This window comes from Pongo abelii, chromosome 15 (assembly GCF_028885655.2).
Source record: "Pongo abelii isolate AG06213 chromosome 15, NHGRI_mPonAbe1-v2.0_pri, whole genome shotgun sequence".
In the NCBI taxonomy this organism is placed as follows: Eukaryota; Metazoa; Chordata; class Mammalia; order Primates; family Hominidae; genus Pongo; species Pongo abelii.
In genome coordinates, this window is record NC_072000.2 from 48,888,725 (window position 1) to 48,902,178 (window position 13,454).

A 13,454-nucleotide genomic window follows, 5' to 3' on the forward strand; every position below is an offset into this window, starting at 1 on the left:
AAATAAAAGGAGGAATACTTTGGCTTCAATAGAAGTAAAAATTTACAGATGAAATGCTGTTGTGCCATCACTTTCTCAGTCAACAAACCTCGGTATTTGTAGAGGATTGGTTCCAGGATCCACCCCATCCCAAGGATACCAAAATTTGCAGATGCTCAAGTTCCTTATATAAAACAGTATAATATTTGCATATAAGCTACACATATCCTCTTGTATACTTTAAATCATCTCTAGATTACTTATAATACTATGCAAACAGCTGTTATACTGTATTATTTTGTTTTTTATTATTGTAAATTTTTTCAAATATTTTTGATCCACAGTTGGTTGGATCTGTGGATGTAGAACCCATGGATATGGAGGGCTGACTGTATGCCCTGTCATTAAAATACTCACAATCAAAATAACAAAAACCACTCTAATTACTATTAAAGATACAATCTTTTCTTTTCTTTCTTTTTTTTTTTTTTTTTTTTGAGACAGAGTCTCACTCTGTTGCTCAGGCTGGAGCGTAGTAGTGCATTCAAGGCTCACTGCAGCCTCAACCTCCTGGGCTCAAGCAATCCTCCCACATCAGCCTCCCAAAGTATTAGGATTACAGGCGTGAACCACCACACCTGGCCAAAGATAAAACCTTTGGAACATCAATTTTCAATAAAGGTTCAGAATTATGATTAATTTCTCATATAACTAGTTACTTCATACTTTTATTTTCTCATATATATTTCTCCTTTATTCAGATAATACTACAGAATACAGATATCACAAATTCAAACTCCAGCACAAGTCAAATACCTGATGATACATGTATGATTAGAGGAAAGAATTCAGAAAGGAATATTTAAATAAGGTTTTAAGTTTATGATGTGCTATAATATTGTATAGACATACAGGAATTAAATTTCTACTTCTTTATTCTATTAGGCAATACAATAAAAGACAATTTACATACTGTGCACATAGATGTACACACCACACAAAATCTAAAGTTGTCTAACTTCATCTTATTTTTAGGTTTCTGAGTTTTAAAATCTAGTCCATTTATAGTGAATGAACGTAAAATTTAATGAGAGGGATTTGATTGTTAGGTTTGTATTAAATTCCCATGTAAAACAATTACAATTATATCCATGGAGCAGATTAAGTTTCCCAAATGCCGGAAGTTCATTCATACACACAAATTGTTTAAAACTCAGAAATCATTGCTAATGAGACTTTTAAAAATCCACAAACATATGCAATTTAATTATTAAGTTAAATACCTGTTCATGTGGGCAGGACCATACCCACCAATGGCATATATCATTCCATCCAATACCGCTGCAGCAAAACAACTTCTTGTTGTCGTCATTGGTGCCACAGGTTGCCATTTTCTTATTTTGGGAATGTACTTCTCTACAGATTGTAAATAAGATTGTCCATCATAACCACCTAAGGCATAAAGTTCTCCTGCAAGTACTACTACTCCAAGAGTACTTCGGCTTTCATTCATTCTCTCTAGAGAAGTCCAAGTATTTGTATCAGGATTCCAGCATTCTACTGAATTTTCATGGTTTCTGATAGTGACGCCAGGACGCACATTAGTTGCAATACCACCTATAACATATACTTTTTGGTCTAAAACGCATATTCCAAATTCATAGCGAGGAATGTTTAGGGGTGCCAAACCAATCCAAGAGTCATTCTGAGGAAAGTACATCTCCACACTAAAGAATAAGCAGAAAAAATATAAAATTTAAAACCCAAAGTGGCCCATAAAGACAGATATGTTTAATCTTATTAGTAATCAGGGACACAAAAATTAAAACCACAATAAACCATGACACACCTTCCAAAGTGGCAAAAAATGTAAAGTCAGATAATAATTGTAGGCAAGAATGTGTAGCAAGAAATGCATACTCCGTTGGTGAGAGTGTAAACTTGTATAAGTTACTTTGGAAAACAATTTTACATTATCTAAAAAAATTGAAGATACATGTGTCCTGACTCAGTAATTACATTCCTATGTATCTACTCTTCCGAATGTCTATTATAATTTTGCATCTAGACAAATACACACAAATGTTCACAGAAGCACAACACAATCATCCACCAAAAGGAGAATGGTTAAAGTGTACTTTATGTGTCCTGTTTGAGCAACTCTGTTGACGAAAAAGGCATGCATACATATATGTCCAAGAGTGTTTACTACAGTATTATTTGTAACAGCTCCAAAGTGGAAACAATCCAAATGTTTATCCACTATAAAATGGATAAATTGTGCCATATCATATAAGAGAATACTATATGGCAATGAAAGGAACAAACTATAGCTACATGTCACTGGGGGAATCTTACACACATAATGTTGAGATAAAAAAGTCAAATTCAAAAGGATATCAATTAAGTTCAAAAACAGGTAAAACGAATCTCTGGATTAGGAATGAGGATAGTGGTCACCTTTGGGGAGGACAAGAAGGGAGCTCAAGGGTGGCTTTTGAGTGTTGGTCATACTCTGTTTCTTGAACTGGTTTGTAGTGTTTACTTTGTGGTAATTCACTGAGCTGTACATTTGGGATTTGTACATTTTTCTGCATGTGTGTAACACTTTAATACTTAAAATTAAAATTTTTATTGTAGAAAGATAAAGTATATTATGCTCATACACTATATAACATATCAATTAAGTGAACCATTTCCTCATGCAGTCTCACAGATGAATTTCACAAACATTGTTCAGTGAAAAAACATCTGAATAATATATATTACTGCATTTATATTAAAATGTGTAAAACCTAACAATATATTGGGGCACATTTAATATGTGGCAAAAAATGGAATAGTTCATAAAAATTCAGGACAGTGGATACTTCTGGAGGAAGGGAGATGGCAGCAAGGAGGGGCACAGGGGGACTTCAGAAGTATTGTTAATAGTCTGTGAAGCTGGTTGATAGGTACTTGAGTATTTATTCTTGATACCCTGTACCCATATACTATATAATCTTTTGCGTGTGTGTGTGTGTGTATATATATATCTATATCTTTACTCCCCAACAAAAAGTTGGGAAAAAGTAGCTAATGTCCCCAAACTCAATAATGTAACAGCATTAAAAAAGTCCTCCATCCAGTATAATCAAGCTATATTCATTCACTCAATAGTTACGGAATTCCTATTTAAAGTCAGTTTTTTTAATAATACTTGTCTTAAAAATATGAATTTGATGCAATGATATATGATGGAGTAGTTTGACCCTAACAAGGTATAAAAGAGAATGGGAGATAAGGAAGTGAATTTTCCAGTGATTTTTACTATAATGAGTAAAATAAATATGAGCAGATAGCTATGAAGCGGGGCAGAGAAAGACCATGGGACCAGAGGGGATTAATTTAACCTGGAAGCTTAAACCCAAATGTGTTTGCATGCTGATGCATGCATAGTACAGAGGGAGAAGATGATGATATAGGAGAGAGATAGGATAAACGGAAAAGCAAAGTCTTTGTGTAATGCAGAGTGAATGAAATCTAGTGCATAAGTAGAGAGGTGGAAGGGTTGGTCTTAGAAATAACTTGGCAGATTTGGTGTTGGGAAGATGAGGTAGTTCTCTCCTGGTTGCTTCCATCTTTTCAGTAGAATAAGAGGTAAGGGGAAGGGGTTGTGGATGTTTTTAAGAGAGCAGAAGGTGTGAGACATGAGGGAGTCAAAGAATAAACTGATTAAGGAAACATAGAGCAGTTACTGGGGAGTGCTGAAGGCTCCATGTGAGACAAGTTAAAATGGGTATGTAGGTTTCTCTAGTTACATTCTGCTGCTCAGATGTAGCCATGGCATAAGTGGAGAATTGAATTTAACTAGATGAGTATAACGGAGGAACAGAAAGGCAAAGGGGCCATGGCGTATTTAAAGGAATGATGACTGTGATGTTTCTCGAATCTAAGCTAGGTAAGCTGGGAAGATAAGAACATGTGGTGGTTCAAGAGCAATCAATTATACTAACTGATTATGGGGCCAATGGATGAAGAATCCTGAAAGGGACAAAGACTCATTGGAGGGCGTGTACTGAAAGAAATAAGCTGGCAAGAAAAAACCACTGTCAAAGAGTAGAATGTGTGAACCAAGATTTTTGAATGTGTTGAAGTCACCGGTAATAACAAAGGCTGGCATCTGAAGTAGGAACAGTCTAGGACTGAGCCCTTAACCTGTAGGATATGGTTAACTCTTAAGACTTAGTGTCAGAATTGAATTGGTTTTTTTTTGTTTGTTTTTTTGTTTTTGAGACAGAGTCTCACTCTGTTGCCCAGGCTGGAATGCAGTGGCGCGATCTCGGCTCACCACAACCTCCGCCTCCCAGGTTCAAGTAATTCTCCTGCCTCAGCCTCCTGAGTAGCTGGGATTACAGGCGTGCACCACCACGCTCAGCTAACTTTTTTTGTATTTTTAGTAGAGACAGGGTTTCACTATATTGGCCAGGCTGGTCTCGAACTCCTGAACTTGTGATCTGCCTGCCTAGGCCTCCCAAAGTGCTGGGATTACAGGCGTGATCCACTGTGCCCGGCCCAGAATTGAATTGTTAAATACCTAGTTGATGTCAGAGAACTGAAAAATTGGTTGGTATGAGAGTAAGACTTCTCAGTGATAGTAAGACTAAAGGTTATGATGATGGATTATCTAGAAGTTATGGATTTCTGGAGATGATTTAGCTAAATACATACAACATATAATGTCATTAGTCCTTATGGTCTTTTGACGGTGTCTTCGTTCATTTTCTGCTGATATAACAGAATACTACAGACTGGGTAATTTATAAAGAACAGGAGTTTATTTGGCTCAAGGAACTGGAGTCTGGGAAGTCCAAGAATATGGTGCTAGCATCTGGGAAGGGTCATCTCATGGTGGAAGACATCACATGGATAGCTAGCAAGCCTGTGCACAAGACAGAGAAAATGGCAGCCGGACTTATCCTTTTATTAAGAGCCCACTCTCGCAATAACTCACTCATTCCCACAATAATGGTATTAACCCCTCCAAGAAGGCGGATCCTTTAGGGTCTAGTCACCTATTAAAGGCCCCACCTTCTAATACTGTTCAATGGCAATTACGTTTCCAACATATGAACTTTTGGGGAACACTTTCAAACCATAGAATTTTGCCCCTGGCCTCAAAATTCGTGTCCTTCTCACATGCAAAATATATTAATTCCATCCCAATAGCCCCAAAAGTCTTAACTCATTCTGGCATCAACTCAAAAGTCCAAAGTCCAGAGTCTATCTAAATCATATATAAGCGAGAGTCAAGGCATGATACATCCTGAGGCAAATTCCCTTCCTGCTGTGAGCTTGTGAAATCAAAACAATTTACTTCCAAAACACAATGGTAAGAAAGGCAGAGAATATTCTCCTTCCAAAAGGGAGAAGTAGGAAATACAAAGAGTAAGAGGCCCCAAGTGAGTCCAAAACCCAACAAGGAAAACATTAAGTCTTTTTTTTTTTTTTTTGAGACTGAGTCTTGCTCTGTCGCCCAGGCTGGAGTGCAGTGGTGCGATCTCGGCTCACTGCAAGCTCCGCCTCCCGGGTTCACACCATTCTCTTGCCTCAGCCTCCCGAGTAGCTGGGACTATAGGCGCCCACCACCACACCCGGCTGATTCTTTGTATTTTTAGTAGAGATGGGGTTTCACCGTGTTAGCCAGGATGGTCTCGATCTCCTGACCTCGTGATCCCCCTGCCTTGGCCTCCCAAAGTGCTGGGATTACAAGCGTGAGCCACTGCGCCCGGCCAAAAACATTAAGTCTTAAAGCTGGTGAATAATCTCCTTCGACTCCATGTCCTACTTGCTGGATACACTGGGGCAGGAGTTGGGCCCCCAAGACCTCTGGCAGCCCTGCCCCCATGACTGTGCTGGGCTTAGCCCATGCAGCTCTCAGTGGTTGGAATCTTGTGCCTACAGTTCTGACAGGCTGACGTTGCACACTACTTGCACTACAGTTCTGTGGTTTTTGGGGGTGGCCCCATTCCCATGACTCCCCTAGCCATTGCCCTAGTGAGGGTGCTCTGTAGTGCTTCTGCCTCAAGACAGGTTTCTGCTTGCCCCCTGTGCTATCTGCAACACTCTTACAGTAGGAGAAGGTAGCCATGCCCCCATAACTCTTGTAGTCTGCAAGCCTGCAGAGTTAACATCACATGGCCAACACCAAAGCTTACTACTTGTGCCTTCTAGAGTAGCAGCCTGAGCCACGTCTGGGCCTATTTGAGCCACAGCTGGGGAAGCTATACTAGAATGTGGAGAGCAGACTCCCAAGGTGGCCATGGGCAGTGAGCATGTGGAGGGTGTCCCAGGCTGATCCCCCCAAACCATTCTGCCCTCCCAGTGTTCTGAGACTACAACGGGAGGCACAGCCTCGAAGATCTTAAAATGCCTTCAGGGCCTTTCTCCCATTGTCTTGACTAGCACTTGGCTCCCTTGTAACCACACTCATCTCTTTAGCACACATCCTTGGTTTACTTTCCTAAAAGATACCTTTTCACTTTTTACATGGTCAAGCTGCTAATTTTCCAAGTCTTTCTGTTCCGCTTACCATTTAATTATAAATTCCATGTTTAAATAATCTCTTCCCTCTCGCACCTTACTATATGCAGTTAAAAGCAGCCACAAAGCAGCATGAATGTTCATCGCTCTGAAGTTCTGCATTCCATAAAGTCCCAGGAAACTGATGCAATTCAGCAAGGGTCTTTGCTAATATATAGCAAGGATGGCCTTTACTCTCAGTTTCTCCTTGAGACCTCATCAGAATAGCTTTACTGTGCACATTTCTATCAACATTCTGATCATGCCCACTTAAGTTATCTCTAAAAAGTTCCAGAATTTCTCTATGGCTCTCTTCTTCTGAGCCCTCACCAAAATCACCCTTAACATTCCATTCACGGCAATCTAGGCTTCTTCCAGACTCCTACTTAATCTTCCAACCTCTACCCATTAACCATTTCCAAAGCCACTTCCATATTTTCAGATATTTGTTGTAACAATGGCCCCACTTTTTGGTACCAGTTTTCTGTCTTGGCCCATTTTCTGCTGCTATAACAAAATACTGGGTAATTTATAAAGAACAGAAGTTTATTTGGCTTTCAGTTTTGGGGGCTGTAAAGTCCAAGAGCATGATGCCTGCATCTGGCAAGGGTCATCCCATGATGGAAGACATCACATGAAGTGCAAGCGAGTATGTATGTGAGACAAAGAGAAAATGGAAGCAGGACTTATCTTCTTATCAGGAGCCCACTCCTGAGATAACCAACCTACTCCCACAATAATAGCATTAATCCGTTCATGAGAGCACAGCCCTCATGGCCTAATCACCTCTTAAAGGCCCCGTCTCTTAACATTGTTCCAACAGCAATTAAGTTTCCAACACATGAATTTTGGAGGGACACATTTAAACTATAGCAGAGGGCAATAATAATCAGTTCTAATAAGAGTTTCATTCTTGAATTAGACCTGTGGTTTATAGTGTTGAGATGAGTGATGTGGCTGAATGTCCATTCAACATTTAACATATTTGCACAACTATTCAAAAAATGCTTTCAATGTATTGCCATCCTTATGACTCCTTACGTATAAGTAGAAACAATACAGTTCTCAGAGCTTCCCCAATTTTCTTAAGTTACCTACCCAATCCCCACTTTCTTCTCTAGCAGGCCTCCTCTCTTAATTAAAGAAAAAAACTAAAGCCATTGGACAAGTGCTGTTTTAAACCCTTGCTTTCACCCCTCCCCCAGCCAGTAAACCTCAATTGTCTTGAGGCATAAAGAGTCTCTCTTTCTTTTAAACCCTTGCTTTCACCCCTCCCCCAGCCAGTAAACCTCAATTGTCTTGAGGCATAGTCTCTTTCTCCTATTCACAACTTTCTATCATTGCTTTTGATATCAATCTCTTCTATTTCCTCTAAGATCTTGCTTCATCAATGAGCATTCATCTGTCTTATATCTTTACCCTATCCCTCTTTACTTATCTCTTTATTCATCTAATTATAAAAATACTTGGGAGGCTGAGGCGAGTGGATCACAAGGTCTGGAGTTCAAGACCAGCCTGACCAACATGGTGAAACCCTGTTTCTACTAAAAATACAAAAATTAGCCGGGTGTGGTGGCATATGCCTGTAATCCCAGGTACTCAGGAGGCAGAGGCAGGAGAATCGCTCGAACTCAGGAGGCAGAGGTTGCTGTGAGTTGAGATCATGCCACTACATTCCAGCCTGGGCAACAAAGTGAGACACCTGGGCGACAGAGCGAGATGCCGTCTCCAAACAAACAAACAAAAAAAACTCATGTCTCTCTCTTCAAGAACAAAATAAAACCAAACAAAACTTACCCTGATGCTATCAGTTACTGCCTTAACTCTCTCCTTCCTGTCTCTAGCATTAAAAGAAAAGTCTTCATTCAGTTTATTTCCTTACTTTGTATTCACTTCTCAGCCCACTGCAATGTATCTACAGCATTTCTACAACTCTGCTTGAAATTACCCACCAAGGCCGGGCACGGTGGCTCATGACTGTATTCCCAGCACTTTGGAAGGCCGAGGCAGGCAGATCACCTGAGGTCAAGAGTTCGAGACCAGCCTCAGCATGGAGTAACCCTGTCTCTACTAAAAATACAAAATTAGCTGGGCGTGGTGGTGCATGCCTGTAATCCCAGCTACTTGGGAGGCTGAGGCAAGAGAATTGCTTGAACCTGGGAGGCGGAGGTTGCAGTGAACCAAGATTGCGCCACTGCACTCCAGCCTAGGCAACAAGAGTGAAACTCTGTCTCAAAAAAAAAAAAAAAAAAAGAAATTACCCACCAAAAGTCATTATGTTCTCCATAATGCCAAGCTTAAGAGCCACCTTTCCATTTTTATCTTTCTGGATCTTTCCAGTGCATTTTACATAGCTGATCACATTCCTTCCTTCTTGACACACAAATTCCTTGGCTTTTATGACACTATTCACTTGGTTCTCCTGCCGCTAAAATTGTTGCTACTGCCCTCATCTTAAATAGTAATGTTCCCCAGATTGTCATTCACAATCAATCCTTTTTCCTCTCTATATTTTCTCACCAGGCAAAAGGAGGAACATTTAAACTGTCAATAACTCCATCAAAGACTTCATAGTTTTAATTCATACCTCTAAACTATACATATGCTGATGACCTTCAAATTTCCAGCCCTGAGCTCTTCTTTGAGCTGTGCACTCATATCCAGCTACCATAGAATATCCTTTACCTGGATATTTCAAGGGCACTTCAAACTCAATGTGTCCAAAACTTTTCCCCTGAAAGTGGCTTCTCCTCCCATATTCTCTCTCTCTCTCTGCATATATGAACCACCCATGTAATCATCTAATCAAAAGAACTCATTCATCTTGGATTCCTCCCTCTTCCTCATCATCCCTCCCTCATATCCACTCAAACACCAAATCCTGTCAATTTACTCTCTTAAAACATTTTTTAAAATGAATGCCCCATTCTCTATCTTTACTACTTCTACCCTAATTTAGGATCTCATCATCTCTTGCCTATATTAGATAAGAGGTTCTATAATAACATCTTATTTAATCAATCTGATATTAATCCTGGCCTCTCAAATTTTCCCATGATACAGCCAGAATGATCTAATATACAAATCTGATAATTTCACTAACCTCCTTAGAATGGTTTTGCAACACACATTAAAGTCTTTTTTTTTTTTTTTTAAATCATGGCATACAATAACTTCTTTAACTTGGTTCAAAGGCCACTGCTTGACACTTCTTGGTTAGAACCCTTTACTTCTGAATACCAATCAGCTTTTAGTTTCCTGAATATCCCATAATGTATCATGCCATTGTGTCTTTGTACATTCCTCGTGACCTTTCTTCTTTCTCTGCTTGATTCTTGCTTAGCATTCAACACTCAACTTGTACATGAAGTTCTCTACAATTTCTCTTCCCTAAATCCCCCAGATGGGATAAATGGCTCTCTTTAATGTTTCTATAAAACTATCTTGATCGTTGCATAAACATTATGTATTATTTTCTACATGTCTCCTTTACTAAATTATGAACTTGTTGAAGGTCAATTATCTAGCAGTGTATCTGAGGCACAGGTGTTTAATATCTTTTGTAGAGTTAAACTGAATGATCATTCAGGTTGGTTTTAATTTTTCCAGAGTTATAATAATGCTGCAATAAACAGCTCTATGCAAATAATACTTTTAATTTTTAAAATTTTATTATGATAGATTCTATGATAAAAGATTACTGTGTCTAAAGATATGAACAGGTCTTATTATTCTTCAATAATTTGTTATTTTTAATAGTTGAGAAAATAAGAGGCAACCGCTCAAAAATTTTTACACTATAAATACATATTTGAAAATTTTTGTCATAATATTTACTCATATAATTTACTTTACGCCAGTAACCAGTGCATTTCAGAATAAGAGTTAAACAATCAATTCGTGCAGCTAACATAACTAATGTTCTATGTGTAGCCCAGTCTCAACAATGCTAGTTTTAGGTTACAGTTAAAATGTATTATGAGGCTGGGTGCAGTGGCTCTTGCCTGTAATCCCAGCACTTTGGGAGGCCAAGGCGGGTGGATCACCTGAGGTCAGGAGTTTGAGACCGGCCTGACCAACATGGTGAAACCCCGTTTCTACTAAAAATACAAAATTAGCTGGGCATGATGGCACATGCCTGTAATCCCAGCTACTTGGGAGGCTGAGGCAGGAAAATCACTTGAACCTGGGAGGCAGAGGTTGCAGTGAGCTGAGATTGCACCACTGCACTCCAGCCTGGGCAACAAAAGCCAAACTCTGTCTCAAAAAATAAAAAATAAAAAATAAAATAAATAAATAAATAAAATGTATTATCAGACTTTTTTTTTTTTTTTTCAAGACAGGGTCTCATTCTGTCACCCAGGTTAGTGTGCAATGGTGCATTCATAGCTCACTGCAACTTCAAACCCCTGGGCCTAAGCAATCTTCCTGTCTCAGCCTCCTGAGTAGCTGGGACTACAGGAGTGCAACACCACTCCCAGATAATATTTTAAATTTTTTGTAGGGACAGGATCTCGTTATATTGCCCAGGCTTGTCTCAAACTCCTGCCTCAAGTGATCCTCCTGTGTTGGCCTCCCAAAGTGCTGGGATTACAGGTATTTTGAGACTTTTTTAAAGATGCAGAATTTATCAGTTGCCATTGATGAAACATCAAGTTTCCTAACATTGGAAAGGGAAAAGCAATCTACCAAATTTTTGGAAATGGTCAGAAATCCACAGTATTAAAAAATATATATTAAACACAAAAGTTTTCATGAAGCAAACCTATCTAAGAAAAAGCAAGAATAACTTCAAGCTACATTTTCAACGTATAAAAGTTACTAGCATAATGCACCAAATTAAGGGTTGGCAAGCTATCACCATGGGCCAAATTTAGCCCACTAGCTATTTTTATAAATAAAGTTTTATTGGAACACTTCCATGTTCATTCACTTATGTATTATCTATGGCTGCTCTCACACTACAATGGCAGAGTTAAGTAGATGCCACAAAGATTACATGGCTCACAAAGTCTAAAATATTTACTGTTTGGTCTTTTATAGAAATAGTCTGACAATTCCTAATATAAGTTATTAGGGGGAAAAAAGACATACTTCTTAATGCTGTCTTTTAAAAATACACTGAAGAAAACAAATTACACTCAAAGTACACAATTTATATCAGTATCCTATTTTTTCTCATTTCTTTGGTAGCACTTCTAATGAACTGTTTTCATTCAAACCCATTCCTGTCCCCAGTTCCCTCACCACAGGTTCCTAGTTCTCTTCTTGGCTATCTTCTGATATAACTGACAATAATAAATCTCTTCTGATGTGGTCTGACTCAAACATGTAAATGGTTCCAGAAAGAAAAAAAAAAAAAGAAAGACAGAAAATGGAATAAAAGTTTGTGAGTAACCAGGTGGATAAAGTGTGCACTTGGGGAGGTGGTTAATAATTGAGAGTATTGTAGAGAATGAACGACAATATAATAAAAACAATCACATAAGTATTTTAGGAAGAAGAAAAAAAACTAAAAAGAAGCAAAGAAAAGTAAAAAGGAAAATCAAACTATTTTTAAAATATAGAAAATCTGCACATTTAAAAAGCATAAAATCAGTTAGCATCATTCATTTAGGAAAGCCTTCTATTTACCTATCCAAACAGGCAAAGAGTCCAGATTTCCCTCCTACTGCACAAAGTACTTTGGGAGCACAGCGAGGTCGTGTCATCAAGACTGTCTGATGAGAGAGTCTATGTTCAGGCATAAAGTGGTACTTTAGGGCTTCATTCAAAAGATGTTTACAAGTGCGATCATCACGAATAAGATGATTTGCTTCATATAGTCTAGTGAGAAACTTAACACTCAACAATGGTAATCGTACACTGTTTAGTAACTGTGCTAAGTATTTCTGGCGTTCTTGTACATCATACTTGATCCAAGACTCTAATGCATAAAAAACAGTCTCTTCGGTAGCTACATTCAGACAGTCATTGGAAACAATTTCATCCAAGTCAGCATGTGTAAGCTCAAAAAACTCTTCAGTCTGGCAAACAGCTTCAAAATTCTGGCATATGTATTTAGTGGCTGCCAAATAAAGGTCACGGCAACCATACGTTTCTGCAAAACGAGAAATTCCAATACAATTACCAGGATCAAGTTGGCTTTCAAGAAATGCACAACATTCTTTCAGGACAAGTTTTATCTGGAGTAGGTTTGCTGCTGGCAGGAGAGATTCAACTGTGTCCTGAGAAATAAAAACAGTCCCTGTATAGGCATACTCCACAATGGCCTGGAGAGCAGTTTCATCAATGCATTGAAACTCAACCTCACTGTTCTCTTTTTCAGAAAGGTTTCCAGTGAACATAGCTTTGAAATACGGGCTGACGCTGGCAAGTACCACTTTGTGAGCATGAATTTTAACATCACCTACTCGAAGAATGATGTCACAGAGTTCGTGATGTTGGCGAAGAAGATTCAAGCCCTGCAGAAGTTGTTCAGAATGCAAGTGGGTTAAGTTAGCAAGCATGTAGGTCGGGGATGTGTGGTCCATCTACAGAAAAATAAAAAAGCATAGACAGTTATTTCAGAGTAATCTTGTGAATAACACAGCTTTTCAAATAGTACAGAATAATCAGATTTGTAATTTATTTGCTTGTTCATTGGTTTTTAAATACTTCATAGTAAATACTAGAACTAGAGGCTTTCAGAGTTAGAAGAGATTTAACAATCATATCATTCAACTTATTTATCATAGATATTAGGAAATGGAAGCCCAAAAGGTTACATGAGATGCCCCAAACCAAAAAAATCTCTGACAATGGACTTTTGGATCAAAACTCTACCAACTTTTTCATTTTGTTTCCCTTGCATTAAATTAAAGTCTGAGCTATCACTGAAATAAAATGAAAATATGAGGGGAAAAACTTGCTTG

General features: G+C 38.6%; 1 protein-coding gene across 3 annotated transcripts in view; it reads right to left on the minus strand.

Moving 5' to 3' along the window:
* The window catches only part of KLHL28 (kelch like family member 28), a 34,964-nt gene that overhangs the window by 5,679 nt on the left and 15,831 nt on the right, over nucleotides 1-13,454 (minus strand). For all 3 annotated transcript variants that reach the window (XM_002824708.5, XM_009249044.4, XM_024232006.3), the window contains 2 exons: nucleotides 12,175-13,073; nucleotides 1,263-1,706 (listed from right to left, as the gene is read on the minus strand). In XM_002824708.5, coding sequence (XP_002824754.1) covers nucleotides 1,263-1,706; nucleotides 12,175-13,073 — 1,343 coding nt within the window. The remainder of the gene's footprint in view (nucleotides 1-1,262; nucleotides 1,707-12,174; nucleotides 13,074-13,454) is intronic.